The sequence below is a fragment of the Rhamphochromis longiceps genome, linkage group LG3 (genome assembly GCF_057381845.1).
Source record: "Rhamphochromis longiceps isolate RC_006_pf linkage group LG3, R_longiceps_female_GT1.1, whole genome shotgun sequence".
In the NCBI taxonomy this organism is placed as follows: domain Eukaryota; kingdom Metazoa; phylum Chordata; class Actinopteri; order Cichliformes; family Cichlidae; genus Rhamphochromis; species Rhamphochromis longiceps.
Window position 1 is genome coordinate 71,750,579 of NC_140559.1, and position 20,646 is coordinate 71,771,224.

Here is a 20,646-nt window from a genome sequence, read left to right on the forward strand (position 1 = left end):
TCGGACCAGTGTTGTTATTGTGGTTTTTCCTCTTGTATCCATCCCCAATATTTGAATCCGTAACACCATCAAACTCGTCGTTGGAGGGGAGAGGGAGGGGAAACAGGAGGACAAAGGATGGCGGGAACAACTGAGCTGTAGTGCTTTTTTTTTTTCAACTGTGCAATATTTGCAATATTGTTTTATATTCGACCTTTTTTGTGGGGCAAATAATATTGACACCAGTCATTTTGTGTTTTTCTGAAATTATTCTGTTATTGTGTACAAAATATTAAAAAAATTCAGCTATATATGTTGATGCATGCTTTTATTACCAGTCGCATTGATTGCTGTAATGCCCTGCTCTCTGGTCTCCCCAAAAAGAATATATCACCCTTACAACTTTTACAAAACTGCAGCTCGTGTGCTGACGAAGACCAGAGGGTGGGCCCACAGTACACCGGTTTTAGAATCGCTGCATTGGCTCCCCGTGTATTTCAGGATCGATTTTAAAGTTCTTTTATTGGTTTTTAAATGTCTTAATGGTCTGCTTCTCTCAATGACTATCGCCCTGTAGCCCTCACCTCAGTAGTGATGAAGTGCTTTGAACGCCTGGTCAGAGACTTCATCATTTCTTCACTACCAGACACACTGGACCCACTACAGTTCGCTTACCGTCCAAATCGTTCCACAGACGATGCCATCGCTCATCTCCTCCACACATCACTCACTCACTTGGACATTAGAAGGGGGAATTATGTTAAAATGCTCTTCATAGACTACAGCTCTGCATTTAATACCATAATTCCCTCCACACTCACCACCAAGCTGGAGCATCTGGGACTCAGCTCATCTATGTGTCAGTGGATCTCCAACTTCCTAACTGGCAGACCACAGGCAGTAAGGATGGGCGGACATGTCTCAGCCTCCACCACTCTCAGCACTGGAGCCCCCCAGGGGTGTGTTCTGAGCCCCCTGCTGTACTCTCTGTACACATATGACTGCGTGGCCACTACCAGCTCCACCACCATCATCAAGTTTGCTGACGACACCGTCGTGGTGGGCCTGATCTCTGATAACAACGAGACGGCCTACCTGAAGGAGATTAGGAATCTGGAGAACTGGTGCCAGAGGAACAACCTCCTTCTAAACGTCAGTAAGACAAAGGAGCTGATAGTGGACTTCAGCACTAAGCAGGAGAGGAACTACCAGACCCCTGTCATCAACGAGTGCCCAGTGGAGAGAGTGGACAGCTTCAAATACCTCGGAGTTCACATCACGCTGGACCTGTCATGGTCCTGTCACATCAACACCGTGGTGAAAAAGGCCCGTCAGCGTCTCTACCACCTCAGACGCTTGAGAGACTTCCAACTGCCCTCCAAGGTGCTCAGGAACTTTTACTCGTGCACCATAGAGAGCATCCTGACGGGAAACATCTTAACCTGGTTCGGGAACAGCACCATGCAGGACAGACGAGCTCTACAGAGGGTTGTGCGGTCAGCTGAGCGCACCATCCACTCCGAGCTCCCTGACCTGCACTCAATCTACAGCAGGCGGTGCTGGACCAAGGCCAGGAAGATCGTGAAGGACCTCAGCCATCCCAACAACAGACTGTTCTCTCTGCTGAGGTCAGGAAAGCGATTCCGCTCCCTGAAGACCAACACAGAGAGACTGAGGAGGAGCTTCTTCCCGCAGGCGATACGGTCTCTCAATCACACCACCACACAGTACTGACCCACACATATGGTTTTTACACACACTGGACTTTCTGGACATTGTTTTCACTTCATCACTTAAATCACTTTAAGCATATTTGCACTGCACAAGACATAATGTGGATTGCACAACACTGGTCACTATATTCTTCATTTCCAGTTAATACTTGTACAGCTGCTGTTATTGTGTATATATTTATTTATTTATATTTCTTCATACATTCTTATATAGTTCTATATTGTGTATTTTGTTGTACAGTTATTTTATTTTCAACTTTAATTTATATATTTTATGTTATTCTCCCAGTTAAATTTACCCTTCATTCTAATTTGTGTTGTACAGTTATTTCATTTTTAACCTTAATTTATATCTTATTCCCTCCTAGTTAAATTTACCCTTTTTAATTTTTCCTATTTATTTCCTATTTATTTCCTTTTTTTTTTTTCTTTAGGTCACGAGCAGTTGTCCAAGCATTTCACTGCATATCGTACTGTGTATGACTGTGTGCGTGACAAATAAAATTTGAATTTGAACTTGATTTGGGCCGTCTTATCTCTCAGATCTGCTTTTACCATACGAACCCTCGCGGACCTTGAGGTCCTCTGGTACTGGCCTTTTGACTGTTCCCAAAGACAGCACACATACTCACGGAGAGGCAGCTTTTCAGGGGTATGGTCCTCGTCTGTGGAACAGCCTGCCGGAGGAGCTCAGGGCCGCAGAGAACGTACATGTTTTTAAGAACAGGCTCAAGACCACCTTTTTAATTTATCTTTCACCTAACGTTTATTTATTTTATGCTTATTTATTCTATCCTGTTATTCTATTTATTAATTTAGGTTTTACCTAATATTTATTGATTTTATTCTTACTCATTTTTTATCTTCTTACTATTTCTATTGTATCCCGTTCTTATTTACTTTATCTTTTTACCCTGTATATATCCTATTGTGACATATCTCCAGTGTTTCCTCGGAGGGGGCTCTCTGCACCGGGGCTGTGATCGACTGTGGCTGCTGGGGCTCTGGGGGTCCTCTCAGCCTGGCTGGGGGGGGGGGGATATGGGTGCATTCATGATTGTTTATGTTAATGAGAGTGTGGGGGGTTAGTTGGAGGGCGGGGTGGGGTGCTTTTAACCATGTAAAGCACTTTGTGCTACTTTTTTTGTATGAAAAGTGCTTTATAAATAAAGATTGATTGATTGATTAATTTCCCAGCTTTGGTCATTATATACAGTATTTTGGAGACAGAGAGTTACAGACTCTCTCCCAGACCACGGACTCATAATACAAGTCAGAGCTTTATAAAAAAAAAAGTTGTGTTTTCTAAATTGGAGTTCAAGTTATTTGTACTTCCAATAGTGTTAACATACTACACAGGTCATGAACAAGATTTCTTTTACATTTTCATTGTAAATGGGCTGAAGCAGTTCATTAAAAGTAGTCTAACATAAATGTAAACGCTGTAATTTGATTATTTTAATAAACCATGAAACTTGGATGGATTCGATGCCGGTGTGACCACAGTGCACACGTCTGCTGTCGCTCACAGTGGTCCAAGGAACCGCTCAGGGAGTTTGTGTGTTCGCTCAGACACCTGAAAAATTAGAGGGAACATTGGGCCTCTGACATTCAATACCCAGTTATTAAAATGTTAAGTGTAAATCATCCCCAGCCCACAATAGCAGCTGAATTTACTACGATTTCAGATCTTTTTACACGTCAATAAGAAACCACCGATGTGTAAAACAGGCTGACAACAGAATGACGTAAACCACACTGCTGCAACTGTGCAGCTCTCAGGTTTTATCTATTGTTTCTCTGTGTGGCCAGCAGGGGGAGGTGTTTTTTTTTTTAATATTAATGAAAACATTTTTCATGAAAGTTGCAAATTTGTTATCTGTTTTTATGACATTTTTCACTGTGGATTACAACAACATCAACATTAGAAAATGAAATACATTTATAGTAGGTGATCATTAATCACTATTATTGGCACTATTAAAGGGCCCCAAAAATCAAACTTTGCTTAGGGCACCACGGAGGGCCAACCCTTTTTACACTTCAACGATTGTACACAAAATACAATCATCCATCCTTCTATCTATTTATTTTTGTCCACTTATATAATTCAGCATCACAGGGAAGCTGGATCCCAGTTGTTTTTCACAGAGGGCCAAGCAGTGGAGGGAGCTGCCGACCTCCCAGCAATACATGTAAAAGCTTTATTTTATGCTGACTCTGGTCATCTTTATCTATCATAAAAATTTGCTTCACGATCTGAAACACGTAAGTGTGGCAAATATGCAAATAGCTAAGAAATCAGGATGGGGTAAATCGTTTCTCACTGCACTTCTGTTAGGCGACTGAATAAAAACACAAAGTCAGCAGTCTGGCTATGAATGTCTTTAATGTTTCCAAGATCAGAATCACATCAGGGTGTACAACCTCACCCCTGGCGCCGTTGCCCACCTCTCAATTTTAAATACACGTAGACATTGAGGGCTACCAGGAGGGGCTATGCGCTTACCTGCTGCTGAGTAATTGCATATGAGAGCATGAAGGTGGGAATGGATGTTTGTATCTGTGTGTGCCTGTTTGTCTGTGTCCATATGTCAGGTCGGGTATCAGACGCCACCTCTCTGGGGACATCTCAGGCCCTCCAAGGTATGGAGGCCTATCTCCCCCCACCACTCCCCCTGCCAGTGGCAGACGCCTTCAGAGATCGGTGCATTGGTGGTTCTTTGTGTCCGGGGATGGGCGTCCAGGTACTGCTTGTCGGGGCCTGGAGCCTGGGGCTCGCTCGGGCTCCTTCAGGGTGGGGTGCCTTTGGCCTCTCAGCCTGGGGCTCGGTCACTCTGGCACAGCTGGCTGCCGGCGGAGCTCACGGGCACGTCACGTTTAAATCATGCTTTTTATCCATTTTTGTTTTTTAATGTTCTGTAAAGAACTTGGGATCACCTTGTTGTTGAATTGTGCGATATAAATAAACTTGCCTTGCATTTTGGCTGCTACCTCAAAGCACACTGTGCGCTGTCGATCTTACGTGCTGCACAATAATATTCAATATTTAGTATTTACAGTTATATTCACATAGATCATCGCGATGCTGTTGTTTATTATATTGCTCTCTTTTGTTTGCTTGTTTTCTCTTTTTTCTTTCTCAACAGGTGATCCAGGTGATTGATAGATGGATTTTTTGTCTGTTTGTTTTGTTGGCTTGGACAACTTCCTACCAGACCCGTGGAAGTGGAAGCTTCAGTGAAGAAAGATTCCTGCTCCCAGCCGTTCATTGGCTCGGCATTTTAAACCCCTAAAGGGTCACCTGGCCTGTAAATAAACAGGGCCAATAAAAAAAATCACAAGAATAATACAAAAACTTCAGCCAGTTTAACTTAATACATTAACTTATTCTTGTGTACACAGTAATTCATAAATAAATAATGTATATTATCAATAAAGATTGATCTAAACAGTTTAACTGCTATGTGCAGATAAAGGTTGCATAGCTTTAAAACATTTGCTATCCAGCAAATATCAGTCAAACTCAACACAAAGGTAACACAACAATCGTTCAAATTGTTTGGACCGGTGATCCAAATCAACTGGCGTTGGTCAAACAGATGTGTGGTAGACTTACTTTGAAGGAGCTGCTACCGACAAACCAGCAAATAAACACCAAATATTTCATCTGTGACATTTGTGAGGTTTCCTCAAACACACTCCGTCAGTCTTGTTGCTGTTGAACGACAAACTATTTAAAAATGTCGCGGGTTTACCTGGTCATATTCTCATTCACGGGGCGCTCGCCAAAACAAAAGCAAACCATTAACACCACGCCGATGCTGTTCACAGGACAGCAAGAGTAACGATCAGGAGCATCTGGTCTTCGTTATCGTTCCCCTCGTACGTGTTATTACTGCGATTTCAGCGTTTTCGCTTCACAACTAAAGTGTGCAGTTTACTTTGTGTGCACTCAAATGGAGTCAAGTCAATTAGCGCCACCTGTGGTCAAGTGCCATAGCCTACAGCCAGATTAACTTGTGACACACATCTGAGCCACGTTTGAATTCCTGTTTCATGCACAATACATTTGTAACTTTTCATTTTTTCTGTTTTTGTGTCTTGCAAATAAACCTTTAAACTGATTTGAAATGATGTTATGCATTTATTTTTGGCCTATAGCTACGGTGGCCCTGAGAGGCCAAACGGACTGCAACTTAAGAAAACACCAGCAATTTAAAAAAAAACGCTGCAAAAGCACAAAAAACACAACTGAAATAGGAAAAAAGAAAACGGAAGTGTTTCTGGGGAGACAATAGTAATCAGTAATAAACAGAGCCAGTGTGACTAAGTGGAGCTTGTGAGAGTGAGTGGATTGAAGAAAGTGAGGGACTCAGATGTGTCAGTTGGTTTGTCTTTGTTTGTGAGTGTGGAGGAGAGATTGGGTTGGTTTTAAAGCTAAGTTAAGAATATTCTGAATTTCAATTCAATTTTATTTATATAGCACCAAATCACAACAACAGTCGCCTCAAGGCGCTTTATATTGTACAGTTTAATTTCCAAAACTTGCATATGATCTTCAGTTTGCAGCTGGACTATCACATAGCAGCTGGAGCAGTCTCACATGGAGGCCAGTCCACTGCTGCCACCTGTGGCCAAGTGCCATAATTCAATTCAATTCAATTTTATTTATATAGCGCCAAATCACAACAAAAGTCGCCTCAAGGCGCTTCATAGATACAGAGAAAAACCCAACAATCATATGACCCCCTATGAGCAAGCACTTTGGCGACAGTGGGAAGGAAAAACTCCCTTTTAACAGGAAGAAACCTCCGGCAGAACCAGGCTCAGGGAGGGGCGGCCATCTGCTGCGACCGGTTGGGGTGAGAGAAGGAAGACAGGATAAAGACATGCTGTGGAAGAGAGACAGAGGTTAGCCTACTACTAGATGAACTTGTGACACACATCTGCAGCAGAGGCTGAGTGGCTGCTCTCACACCTGGAGCATCCAAATCGACCCACAAACACGCTGAAAGATGCAATGCCATCAATGTGGATTGTCAAGACTGAGAGACCTCTTCCCTCTGACCCCTCCCCAAACCCTCAAACCCTCCTACCCACCTCGACATACAAACTCTGTGTGGCTTCACGTGTTCTGTTGATGTTTACATGATCGAAATAACTTGAACACAAACACAAACAAACAAAGAGGAAGACCGCACCGGAAGGAAACAACTACAAGTCCCAGCATCCTCTGTGTTTAGGGAGCAGCAGTGAAAGTGAAAGTATTGAGCCTCCGTTCAGAGCAGCAGGAGGAGGAAGGTGGAGCTGAGGCAGGTGAGTGTTCACATGAATATGTTTCTTCTTATGACATAAAATAATTCCACGCTGTTCGTGTCTGTGGGTGAAATGTGAGGCCGGTCGGCTCCTCTGAGCGCTGGTTTCCTGTAAGTAGAGAGGAAGTGAGTTTAGCTGAGCCTCCGTTTAGTGTGAGAGAGCAGGAGGAGAGTGAGAGCTGTGCTGAGGCAGGGTGAGTGTTAACACCGCTCTGACATTACTGTGTCTCTGTGGCGGGAACAACAGGCTCCGTCAGTGGAGGCAAAAATAATCAGACTTTGGTTTTTCAAAGGAAACAACTTTATGTCGGAAGTTCCCGCACGCTCATTGGATAACGATGTGTCAATCTCGAGCTATTAGCCAATGAGCGTGCGGATTCACAGAAAGCCCCGCCTTTATCACGGGACTTTAAAAACTACAATGGCGACAGAAACTCCGTGAGTGGAGTTCAGGGTGACGTTATGAAACTGTGACGTTTGAGCCACTTCCTGTTCTCAGTCCCAGCGTCCTGATCACCGAGGTTTCTGTTGCTCTGATATCTGATATTGATTATATTGGTAAACAGGCTGTAGCATAAACATCAGGTCTGTTCTGAAAACTGGCTTTATTTTTTCAAAGTAAGAGAATATCTGTGGTCTGATACCGCGGGCTCATGGGCTAAGGACTTGGATTGACAAGTCAAGCGCAGATGATTGTGTTGTTTCTTATAAAGGCTTGTGTGTGTGTGCCTTCCTGTGTGTGTCCTTGTGTCAGTGGAACTGAATCAGTGTGTTAGAGAAAGTGCTCCTCTGCTGTGCCGTCATCGTGTGGATGCTTCTTTTAAAGTTGGAACTCATGTTTTTATGATCTGCTTCATTTCATTGAACCTTTATTTCTAACCATGAAGTCCCTTTGAGGTTACAGCCTCCTGGTTAGGTTTAGGCTGTTATTGTGCTTCAGGCTGAAATATGAGGAGTAAGGAGTGGGGCTGGTTAGCCCTCATGACCCTCACCATAACACATACGTCACAGGACAGTGTTTACCACAGAAACTCCATGAAATGATCAATGAGAACTTTAGAAACCCGTCAGTGTGATGCTTCCAGTACAACAGCACCTCTGAGTGTGTGTGTTTGCCTCTCAGACTAACTCCACCCTGACATCAAGAAGATGGAGGAAGAGGATGGAGCAGGATCTGCAGCATCCAGCTGTGTGTCTGTGAGGAGTGACCGGTCCAAAGAACAACCTCCAGACTTCAGTAATGAACCTGCAGCAAGAATGTAAGAGAGCTGCTGACTCATTTATTCAGTGTAAATAATGATTTTTGATGCAATGGGAGAAGAAAAATGACAAAAACAGTTTTAAAAATAAGGATTAAAATATTACAAACTATGTTTTTGAGTTTCCTGATGTAGCACAAAAATATATGAACATAACTGTATATAGGACAGATATTTACGGTTCTTTTAGGCAGCACCAAAAAACAAAAAGACTATTTTAAGCTGTCTGAGGTAGTGAGTCAACATGTCACACTGGGTCAAAGGTCAGGGAGTAAAAGTGTGTTTTAAAGAGCAACATGTCAAAGGGTATTATTGAAAACTTTAACAAAAGACTGTTATGTGACAAAGAGTAAGTACATTATTTTTATGAGTTTCAGATTGTTCATCATGTCTTTAATTTAACATTTCCATTTTTTCCTTCCTATCTCATGAAGCTGTTACATTTATTGTGTGGAGATCAGGGAGATATGTTACTGTTACTGTCATAACCATTATCATTACCATTGCATTAATCATCATTTCATCAAAGCATTTATTGATGCTGTTGGTATTACGTTAAAACTTGTTTTACAGGTGTTATCATAATCCTATATTAACCTTTATTCCAGGTGCAGTTATAACTATTTTTATACACATCTTGCAGTTTGTGCTTTTAAAGAGTTTAAGCTCAGTCTGATAATTGATGGTCAGAAGCTTCGTCTGGCGCGATGTCGCGATGCCGATCTATTGTGCAAAGTGACTTAGAGGTATGGAAGGATTGCCTACACGCTTACAAAACACACATGATACAAGTATTCATTATTATCTTTTATTCGTTTATATCCTTTTTATTGAGCTTTGAGTAGTGGCATTTGATTAAAGCATTTATTCAATATATTACACATATAGTTTCAGTTAAATTGTTACACATATGAGAGTCTGGGTGTGAGCTTTAGTAGGCGAGAGGTGAGACAGAGTGCAACTGAGGTCGAGACATCCACACACACACACACCGTAGGTAGACTTATATTCTAGGTTAGAGTTCAGACATATTTTGCTTGTAACTGCATTTTGTGCCTGCATAAGTGATAGTTTGTTGCAGGACGTGCGTCTGATGTTCCAGGGATAAGTGAAAGCAAGACGAGCTACAGGAAGCACCTGGCGTGGAGACGGAGACGATGTTCTTTTCAAACTGTGTCAAAAGTTGTCAACAGAACATTTGTGTTTTTAACTCATGCAAGTATCTGTTCTGACGCAAGAGGGTGCGTAATAATACCCTGATGTTATAAAAGCAACTGCTTGTGTGCTTTTGGGCGGAGATCGACGCTGATTGTGTAACGGTGTTCATCTCCCTACGCATGTGTTCATTAAAATCATCGTTTGACCTAATTCTTCTGGACCTTCGTTGTTTTGTTCTCATCCTCAATAATACGCGACAATTGTTTTTCTTTTAGGATCAATAAGAGGCCAGAATCTCCTGGACCTGAACCTGTGTTTCCTTAAAGAGCAACGTGTCGAAGGGTGTTGGTGCAAACTTTAAAGGCTGTTCTTCTGCTGCTGAGAGGTAATGTGTGTCTAGATGTTGTTCCTGACTCTGTATTTTTGAATAAATCCTCATGTTTAATATCAGCTCAGCTCTTTTTCACACATTTCTATGTTGGTATGTGAAGCGGTGTGTGTTGGAGTGTTTCCACAAACACAGCAGTCAGAGTGGAAAGAGTGGATGTTGTAGGAGGTGTTTGTGTAGTGAAAAGGCTGAGTGTCTGTAGGACTCCAGCTGCTCCAGCAGGTGTCTCCTTTGTGCTTTGCTTCAAACACAGTGTAGGGAGGAGCTTCCACTCAGGTGTTTCAGGTGGTATAGCCTATGGTTTAGTTTGACTTCCTTCTGCAAACTCAGCTGCTCTGTTGCTGATACACGTCTCCATGAATATGATTGATCAGATGCTGCCAACACCATGTGTTTCATGTGAGCGCTCAGCTGAAAGCCTGGGTTGACTTATCGAGTTAATAACAAGCTTCACGTGACTGTGAATGCTAAAGTGAATCCAGATAAAGGAAAGAGACCCTGCTAATGTTGGACTCACTTCTTAGTGTAGATCCCAGGAGGAAGTTCAACATAGCCATTCTTTGTGCTAGCTCGACCAAACCTGAGACCACAGTGCAGGATAATGATCATCATCTGTCTCTGTCAAGGACATTTAAAATCCACAAATAACAAACATAATTATATTTGATCATTAAAAATATGTTTTCAATTAAAAAAGCATGAGCACACTGGTGGATTACAGAAACATGAAAACTCGTTAACAGTAAAGTTAATTTAGGCGTAAGATTTTATCATTGATTTTAAAGTCTCTGCTGCAGAGAGGTGAGCTGTTAGTAACAAGAACTCTCTGATTTAAATGATTTTGATGTTTCCTGGTTTCTAAAATGCATCTCTGTAGCAGAGCAGTGTCTCCAAGGACACACAGGCTCAGCTGTAACTGTCAGTTTATCTGGTTTAAGACACATTTGGACTCAATTGGCTGTTTTTAACTATGTATTTTAATCAGAGGTGTAAATCTAGACCTCACACATCTGGATCCTAAACTATGATAGAAACAGCTGCTAGCAGTGGGTAGTTTGACTTTGATACGCTGCTCTAGAAAGCAAACAAAGGTTTGTGCAGCTCCTCTTCAGAAAAGTGTTCAGAGAGCAGCTGCTGTATTAGACAAAGGCTCGTCGTGTGAGCCCAGATGTGTGTAACAGCTGGATGAAGGAGAACCATCACAGTCGCGTCTCCATCCCGCCTTTATTAATGAACTTCCTGTTGCTTGCAGATGACAGGAACACAAAGTGTTTGTGCCACGTGATGCTGCAGGATTTGTTAACGTGTCCATGATGGTAACATCTCCTCGTCTAACTGCAAACACATGAGCGCTCCTAACGGCAGCTATCACAGCCACACAGGCACACTGTGTCTCACTGTTGCATTCAGGGACATTTGTTTTCCTGTAAAAAGCTGAACTCTAATCTAAGAGGACTGTTACTGACAGGAAACAGCTGCATTATCTGCAGTCTGTGTGATCACAGCTGCTTCAATCACTTTATCAGAGAATTGATCATTGAATAAAACATGTTTGTGTCTGCAGAGGTCAGAGGTCACAGTCTGCAGGATCCAGCTGTCCGTCTGTGAGGAGTGATGGGTCCAAAGGTCAACCTCCACACTTCAGTGCTGAACCTGGACCAGTGAGGTCAGAGACCTGTGATGACTCCTTTACATGTTTGTGTTTTCCTGGATAAATATGACCAAAGATTCATTAAAAAGATAAAAATCTTAGACTTTGTCCTGTAGCGCTGTGTGGCAGGCAGGATTGGACCCAAACACAACAGGATGAAGTCAAAGAGGCAGCTTTATTTCAGCTGTGAACATGCAAACAGCAGAAATAAGGAAACACAACTGTAGGTTTGCAGTGAATGAAGCCTCAGCTCGACGCTGCACTTTGTCCCTCTTTTCCTTCTCCAAACAGCCACATCAGGAGTCTTTGATTGAGTTTTAAAATATTTAATTACAAATGTCCAAAGATGGGTTCAGGATACCTGAATCCACAGTTATTAAAGCTAAAATAGTTCACAGGGTTTGGAGTTTGTTAGGTGACGAGAGAACATCAAAGTGTTTTTATCTTCAAACAGTATTTTTATCACTTCAGTTGCTCTCACAGCCCTGTTTGTTATTTTAGTAAGTAAGTAAGTAAAGTTTATTTATTAAGCGCTTTTCATAGACAGGTAGTCACAAAGTGCTGCACACAGAGATTAAAATAAACAGTACGATAAATAGCAAAATGCACAATATACACAATATAGAGTTTAAATGTGAATTAAAAATATAACAATGTAAACAGCATTGGTCAACAGAAAGCTTGTTTAAACAGTAAAGTTTTTAACTGTTTTTTAAAGGATCCCACAGAGTCAACCAAACGTAGTTGTAGAGGTAGACTATTCCACAGCCTTGGTGCCACAGACTGAAAGGCTCCGCCCCCTTTCGTCTTCAGACGTGTTCTGGGAGCAACCAACAAACTCTGAGTCTGTGAGCGGAGACAGCGAGCAGCAGTGTATTTAGTGAGAAGCTTGGATAAATAATCTGGGGCCATTTAGTGCTCTGTACGTTAAAACAATCATTTAAAACGAATTCTAAAATCTATTGGGAGCCAATGTAAAGAACATAAAATAGGAGTGATGTGAGCTCGCTGGGTAGAGCGAGTTAGTAGTCTGGCTGCTGCGTTTTGTACAGCTTGGAGGCGAGAAAGAGATGATTTATCCAAGCTGGTAAACAGGGAATTACAATAATCTAAACGCGATGACACAAATCCATGGACAATTTTTTCCAGTTCAGCTAAGGAGACCATATGTCGCAGTTTAGAAATATTCCTTAAATGAAAGAAACAGGAACGAGACATAGACTTTACATGTGAGTCAAGGCCCAAAGAAGAGTCAAATATTATTCCAAGATTTCGAATATTTGGCTCAGCAGAAGAACAGAAAGGGGCAACAACTTGACTGATTTTAGAATATAGATCAGGAGGAGCTATGATCATGGTCTCTGTCTTGTTCTAACAAGGTAATTGTTAGAAAGCCAATCAGAGATTTGAGTTAAAGCCTGGACTAGGGTGGACAGCCTATCCAGCTGATGAGGCTTAACCAGAGCTCTTATGTTTCACTCAGTGCTCCCACCAAACACCTTGGAGGACACATTAGTGTGATTTAGATTTCATTGGTGTAAACACCAGTCACACAAGCTAACCCATGGAGGCAGCAGCAGGCTTTGTGTTTGGTAAAGTCTGCTGGCTTAAACTAAGAGAGTTTAGTTTGTTAGCACAAAGAGCTGTCAGCTAAAGCCCCGAATGCACTTTGAATACAGACGAACTGAGAAAAACACTTTAAATACAGCAAACAGTCAAACTGACCACATCTTTTTCTGCTGATCATCCACAGCAGTACGTTTAGCATTCATGCTAGCAGCAGGCTATGACTGTTAGGGTTGCCAACCGTCCCTTAAAAAACGGAATCGTCCCGTATTTAGAAACAAAAGCACACGTCCTGTATTGAGCTAATAAGGGACGCACTTTGTCCCGTATTGAGCTAATAAGGGACGCACTTTGTCCCGTAATACAGTGAGAATCAAAAGTGGTCTATAAATGTTTATGGAATTAACGCTTTGTTTGAAAACATAATTCCCAGCCCCTCTCCTGCTTTGTGACCAATGAGCTGACAGCACACTTATGACAATTCAGATTACCGCTCATCTCATTGGTCGAGGAAAGGTCGCTTGCGGAGAAAATACCGGAAGACAACAGATGACCACAACAAGAAGCATGGCCAACAGGGAAACAAACGCTGACACTGCGGTGCAAGTCTCGGACGACAGTACACCTAAAGCTGGGCAGACACTGTGCGATTTTTTTCAGTCACGTTATTCAGCTCCTGCTCAAACTGCACGATTGACTCGCAGTTGGTAGGTCACGATGCAGGTCTCACACTATACCGCCCGATGCTCTGATGCGACCTGAGTGCTCACACTGTGCCTCCATAAAATGAAGGTTATAACAGAAAATCTGTCGCTCTCTCTGTCTTTCACTCACACAGACACACCACCACCATCAACTTTGTTAAATTGCTAATGAAAAACATTGATCAGGCAGCTGTGATTGAGCAGCAGTGTAAATCCAACTATTTTCACGGTTGTTGTGGTCGTGATAATTTTGTGATGCCACATCGAAAAGGCTCTGATGAGCTTTCCAAAGTTCTACAGTTGTGCCTCCATCACTTGTGTCCAGATCACACGCTGCACAGCCGTGCTGCTCCGTCTTTTTCACCAACGTTTACGTGTTTGCGCGTGAGCAGTGTGAACGGCTGTGGTGACACGCTCACGAGCGATTGATGATCGGGAGCTGGTCGTGAGGTGTTAATCGCTTCTCGTTACCCCACGTATACTACACGACGCACGATGAAGGCCAAAATTGGGCCGATCGCCAAATCGGTCGCATGACTCAAAAATCATCTCAAAATGGGCCAAAAATCGCACCGTGTAAGCCCAGCATCAGAGCAGCAATGTTTGTTCGCTCAGAGAAAGAAAAAAAGGCTGCAAAAGTACAGGGAGGAATGGGAAAAGGAAAACACCTGGCTGGAAAAGTGCACGATAACACATATAAAGCGCACTGCACTGTGTGCCGGCGCACTTTTTCCATAGGCATGCTTCTAATGGTGGGCACATGAAGAACATGAGGGGCGTGAAAGCTCGGGGAACCCTTAACCAATTTGTTGTCCACCAGGCCACGGCAGAAGCAGATATGGTATGTAGACACTGGTTTGTTTTTTAAACCCTCTGGTTAAGGTTAATATGGGCATGTGCAGTGAATATCAGCGCTATATGGCCAGAAGTGTGATAATATAATTTATTTTGTGTAATAAACAACTGCAAGGATAGATGATTACAACAAATAGATGACTAATACATAAAAGTAATACATAGATGAATAATGATGATGAGTTATGATGCGTAATCATGGGAACAAGAGGGTTTACAAACAGGAGCAGCTGATTAGCATTAGAAAAGCTGAAATAATACCTCAGCTGAAGCCAATTGCACTAAATGCACTATATGTGCACTGTTACAAGAATATTTTTCGTTCTATTGCTTTCTATTAATTTATATAATTTTAAGTTAAGCAGGACAGAGTTCTTTTAAAGAAAGATTTACTTTTATTCTCAAAAGTTAAGCATGACAGGCTTCTGTTTAAGAAAGAGACCTGTTTTACTGTGTTAATGTTGTCATTTTGAGCTAAAAATAAATGGCTAAAGGATCATTTGTTTCCCATATGGTCATATCACAAAGAATAGAATATGCATCTCCTTAAATCAAATTCAAGTCAAATGGTTAAAAAATAATTTCACACACACAAAAAAGAGCTAAAAAATTCACCACACTGGGAAGGGTGAAGACAACTAGGTTGCCCGGCCCTGGCCACGAGGTGTCCCTTATTTATTTTTCAGGGAGTTGGCAACCCTAATGACTGTCCACTGAGCACCAACACAGGTAGGAGTGAGCAGTGATGAAGCAGGACTGTGGGCAAGTTTGAGCTACAATCCTATTGGCTTCTCAGTTTCTCCAAAGAAAAGGGGAAAAATTCTTGGTGTTGTGAAGATGTGAGTTGGTCTTGTTGTCGTGGGGCTGGAAGGATGCTGGCAGTGAGAGGCTTTTCATACAGTGTTCAGTAACAGAATGAGAAGAAAGCCACTGCACATGAAACAAGGTGCTCGTAGAGTTTGTTTACTGTGTTTGTGCCACAATGTCAGATCAGTTGTAGATTCACATGCAGACTTGTCCAGTGAGACCAATGCAAGTACTGCAGTACAGAGCAAAGACTAAGCAAGCCAGGAGAGCTCTCCAACTTTCTGAAAGTATCAGGATATTTGAGTGATAAGAAAAAGTGGATCATGCAACAATGTCCCTCAGCACACAAAACAATCAAAGCAGAATAAATATAATGTTTTAGATCAAACACTTACAGGGACCTGAAGAGAGAGAACCAACAAAATGTCATGGCTAACAGAGGAACTCAAGCACAGACTGAGTTCTGACAAACAAAAAGGTGACAGTTTATTTACCAAAGGGGTGAACCACAGTGCTCTATATATGTACAGTGAGTTGGGGAGGGGGTCCAGGGCTCCAGGGAAAAGAGGGAAGGGAGTCCACACTCACTCCTCTTCAGACACTCTTGTCCTGCTCTCCACTCACACAGCCACACACAGGAATCACAGGTAAGCGTCTGTAACCAGGTCCGGGGAAATATTTACTCAAAGTATACACAAAGTTAACCCAACTGGTGAATTAAAAGAGAGATTTCTTAGCAAGGAGCTGAGATCATGAACACAGGAGGGTCAATGTCCCAGCGACGAACTGCTCCATGCCGCAGCGTTAAATGGTTACCGGTAAGCCCAGGTGAATCAGCAACAGGTGGTGTAATCATCATAACTGTGTGGACCAAGAGCGAGAGGCCATTACAATCTCCACCCAGGCAGGCAAAACGCTAGCAGGAGAGAGCAAAACATAAAACCTGAAAAGCCATCATGAGCCAGAGACACAGAGTTTATACTAGAAGAGAAACCTGCTCATCTTCATCATGTTTGTTTAAACAGAGAAAATCAGAAGTCTCTGTGTGTCAGACCACGGCTCTACACGGACACTTCTAAGCTGCTTCAGAGTGAACTGACCCAGATAATCTGCACACAGCGGCTGTAAAACAGTGAAAGTCATAACTGTCTCTCTGATGGAAAGCTTTTATTGTGAAGTCAGGAAGTCTGCAGGAAGTGTTGAGTTTGTATTCATCACTCAGTGTTTAATGAGACAGGCAGACAGGAAGAGCAGCTCATTAGTGTTGATGAAATCAAAGGAACTGTGAGGAACTGCAGTTTGGTCACATCTGGATGTTTTTCACTGACAGTAAATGTTTTAGTGATAAAGAAATGTGTTCACAGAGAGAGGAAGAGGAGTGGTGTTTGTGATGAGGAGCAGCTGTCCTGCTGTGCTTTGTGTCAGGAGGTCCTGAAGGATCCAGTCTCTACCAGCTGTGGACACTGGTTCTGCAGACAGTGCATCTCCTCATACTGGGACCAGTCTGCTTCATCAGGAGACTCCTCCTGTCCCCAGTGTGGAGAAAGATCCAGAAGCAGAGCTGGACTGCAGACAGCCAGTCAGAGCAGCTGTGTACAAAGTAAGACTGAACATCTGTCTGCTGATGGACTCATTTCTGAAAACTGGACTTCTTGTGTTGTTCAGACATTGAAGAGTTTTCTTTCTCTTTAGTCTCATTGTTTTTCTTTCTTTCAGCAGATGTTGGTCTGCAGGAGGTTTTAGATGAACATAAGATCAGTCTGAGGAGGAGATGTGAACGTGTGACTGAAGGAAGTGATGAAACAGGAAGTAGAACCCTCCTCAACAGGATCTACACTGAGCTCTACATCACAGAGGGACAGAGTGAAGAGGTTCATACCCAACATGAGGTGAGGCAGCTGGAGACAGCTTCCAAGATGGACGCCCTCCATGACGCTCCAATCAGGTGCCAGGACATCTTTAAAGCCTTACCTGACCAACAGAGACCCATCAGAGTGGTTCTGACCAACGGCGTGGCTGGTGTTGGAAAAACCTTCTCAGTGCAGAAGTTCACTCTGGACTGGGCAGAGGGCTTGGAGAACCAACATGTCAGTGTGGTGGTTCTGCTTTCATTCAGGGAGCTGAACCTGATCAGAGATGAGCAGTACAGTCTTCTGGAGCTGCTCCATGTTTTCCATCCAACATTACAGAAGGTCACAGCAGAGAAGCTGGCTGTCTCTCAGCTTTTGTTCATCTTTGACGGCCTGGATGAAAGCAGACTTTCATTGGATTTCACCAACAGGAAGCTGCTCTCTGATGTCACACAGAAGTCATCAGTCAGCCAGCTGCTGACAAACCTCATCCAGGGGAATCTGCTTCCCTTGGCTCTCGTCTGGATAACTTCCCGACCCGCAGCAGCCAATCAGATCCCTCCTACACGTGTTGACAGGCTAACAGAAGTACGAGGCTTCACTGACGCCCAGAAGGAGGAGTACTTCAGGAGGAGATTCAGTGATGAAGAGCTGTCCAGCAGAATCATCTCCCACATGAAGACATCCAGGAGCCTCCACATCATGTGTAGTATCCCAGTCTTCTGCTGGATCACTGCTACAGTTCTGGAGCACATGTTGACTACAGAGCAGAGAGGAGAGCTGCCCAAGACCCTGACTGACATGTACTCACACTTCCTGCTGGTTCAGACAAAGAGGAAGAAGAACAAGTACCATGAGGGACGTGAGACGAGTCCACAGGAGCTGACGGAGGCTGACAGGGAAGTTCTTCTGAAGCTGGGGAGGCTGGCGTTTGAACATCTGGAGAAAGGAAACATCATGTTCTACCAAGAAGACCTGGAGCAGTGTGGTCTGGATGTGACAGAGGCCTCGGTGTACTCAGGAGTTTGTACAGAGATCTTCAAAAGAGAGTGTGTGATCTTCCAGAAACCAGTCTACTGCTTTGTTCATCTGAGCATTCAGGAGTTTCTGGCTGCTGTCTACATGTTCCACTGTCACACCAACAGGAAGACAAAGGTGCTGAAGAACTTTTTGGGAAAAAAATACAACAAGTCCTCTCTGGATGATTTCCTGAGCAGAGCCATGTATAAATCCCTCCAGAGTGAAAATGGCCACCTGGACCTGTTTGTTCGCTTCCTTCATGGCCTCTGTCTGGAGTCCAACCAGAGACTCTTAGTAGGTCTGCTGGGTCAGACAGAGATCAGTCCAGGAACCATCCAGAGAGTCATCAACAACCTGAAGGAGATGAACAGTGATGAAATCTCTCCTGACAGAAGCATCAACATCTTCCACTGTCTGATGGAGATGAACGACCTCTCAGTACATCAGGAGATCCAAGAGTTCCTGAAGTCAGAGAACAGATCAGAGAAGGAACTCTCTGAGATCCAGTGCTCAGCTCTGGCCTTCATGCTGCAGATGTCAGAGGAGGTTCTGGATGAGTTGGACCTGCAGAAGTACAAAACATCAGAGCAGGGACAACAGAGACTGATTCCAGCTGTGAGGACCTGCAGAAAGGCTCGGTGAGTCCAGATGTGATCATTAACATCATTGATCAGTGTAGGTTAGTAGTTTAATTTTGAAAATAAAATCAGATTGTAACCACAAAGTGTTTGTGTCCGTACGCTGCAACCTTCCACACCATTCCTTTATTGTACAGACTCAGCAGCAGCTCCATGGATCCCAAATCCAAGAGTGGAGAACAGATTTGAAGTGTGTCACATCCATGCAGTCACAGCTGTTTCCACCATGTTTCCACTGATATTAATCCTGTTCAATGACACGTTTCATATCAGTGAATATGTTCTTTAGGACGTCCACTGACATGTTTAAGTGTCCTGCTGGAAATCATCAAATCATCCATGAAATCCATGAAAAATCCTTTTAGTGTTTCTAACTTCACCCTCTGTCCTCTCTCTCTCTCCATCCTCCTCACTGCTTCTTTCACTGATAATCACACAAACATCGTATTCAGCTACAAAATAACACAATAATATCATCTGATGATCATTATTATAAGAGCAGGATCCATATTTGATATCAGAGTAACACACTGCTTGGTTATGTGCAGTCATCATCAGTGACTGTGGGTCAAACAGAAGCTCTCTGATTGGTTGCTGACCTTGGTCACCTGTCCACTCTCACCTGTTTGTGTTTGCTCTCTCTTTGCTGTCTCCTTCCTCTCTCTCCTTTCTCTCCCTCTCTGTCTTTGTACGTCACTCAGGTCCAATGGAAACAGTGACATTTACAAACCAATCAAAGACAAACTGATCCATGTCAGGTTATAACAATATTCAAAGTGAATACAGGCTGCTGCTGGACACAGACAGGTAACATCATTTTGACTTGCTGTCACCTGGATCTGGACTCATAAACACTGAAGCCCTGAACAGGAATACAAATCATTTTCTGCCAACTAGCGACACACCAGCAGATAATGGCTCAGAAAGCTAAAATGAGCCAATCATTTCTGTGTTTAGTTCCCCTGAAATCAGATCTGATATCAGCAGCTCTGAGTTCATTCACCATTATTGTCCAGTGATGAGATTTCTGCTCTGTTTGGTAACAGTCAGCAGGTTTTTCCTGCGTGTGGACGTGAACAGTCGTACCTGACAGCAGGTAGCAAACAGAGATCATCTTTCCAGCTGGAACTCTTCACTGAGCTGAACTCATTCAAAATGTTCTGGAGTCAAAACAGGAAACAGTCCAAATGTGTGTCTTCACTCTGACTCTGGATCAGATCTCAGTGACAGACTGTGGACATTATGGAAGCCTAAATGTGACACCATCTTCCTCCTTCATCTGCAGATTAAAGCCAAACAAAGATTCTCGTTAAAAGTCTGCAGGTCTGAGAGAGACTCAATCGTTGTGTCATGTCAAACACAGTAAGAGGAGCTGAAGCACAGATGTGAAGAGCAGATTCATCAGATTATGACCTCACTCTGTTTTGTCTTCATATACATTCAGTCTGTGTTTATAATGCAGGTTTTCTGCTTTTATAATAACACATTTTATATTTTCTATCATCACAGACTGACTCACTGTGGACTCTCAGAGTCTCACTGTGAAGTTGTGGCCTCAGCTCTGAAGTCCAACCCCTCCCATCTGACAGAGCTGGACATGAGTAACAACTACAAGCTGCAGGATTCAGGTGTGAAGCTTCTGTGTGCTGGACTGGAGAGTCCAAACTGTCGACTGGAGACTCTGAGGTGAGTTCACTGACTGCGGCTGTTGTTGTTTTTC

The 20,646-nt window shown here is 43.1% G+C and overlaps 1 protein-coding gene and 1 long non-coding RNA gene across 2 annotated transcripts in view; one reads left to right on the forward strand and one right to left on the reverse strand.

Annotated features, from left to right (window-relative positions):
- Positions 1-20,646, reverse strand: part of LOC146676653 (uncharacterized) — a 448,379-nt gene that overhangs the window by 420,653 nt on the left and 7,080 nt on the right. The gene's annotated exons all lie outside the window — the stretch shown is intronic.
- LOC146676673 (protein NLRC3-like) lies at positions 8,180-20,616 on the forward strand. The gene is made up of 6 exons (XM_085400855.1): positions 8,180-8,289; positions 11,382-11,501; positions 12,830-12,865; positions 16,783-17,018; positions 17,135-18,926; positions 20,436-20,616. The coding sequence occupies exons 1-6, from the start codon at positions 8,180-8,182 to the stop codon at positions 20,614-20,616; spliced, it is 2,475 nt and encodes an 824-aa protein (XP_085256981.1).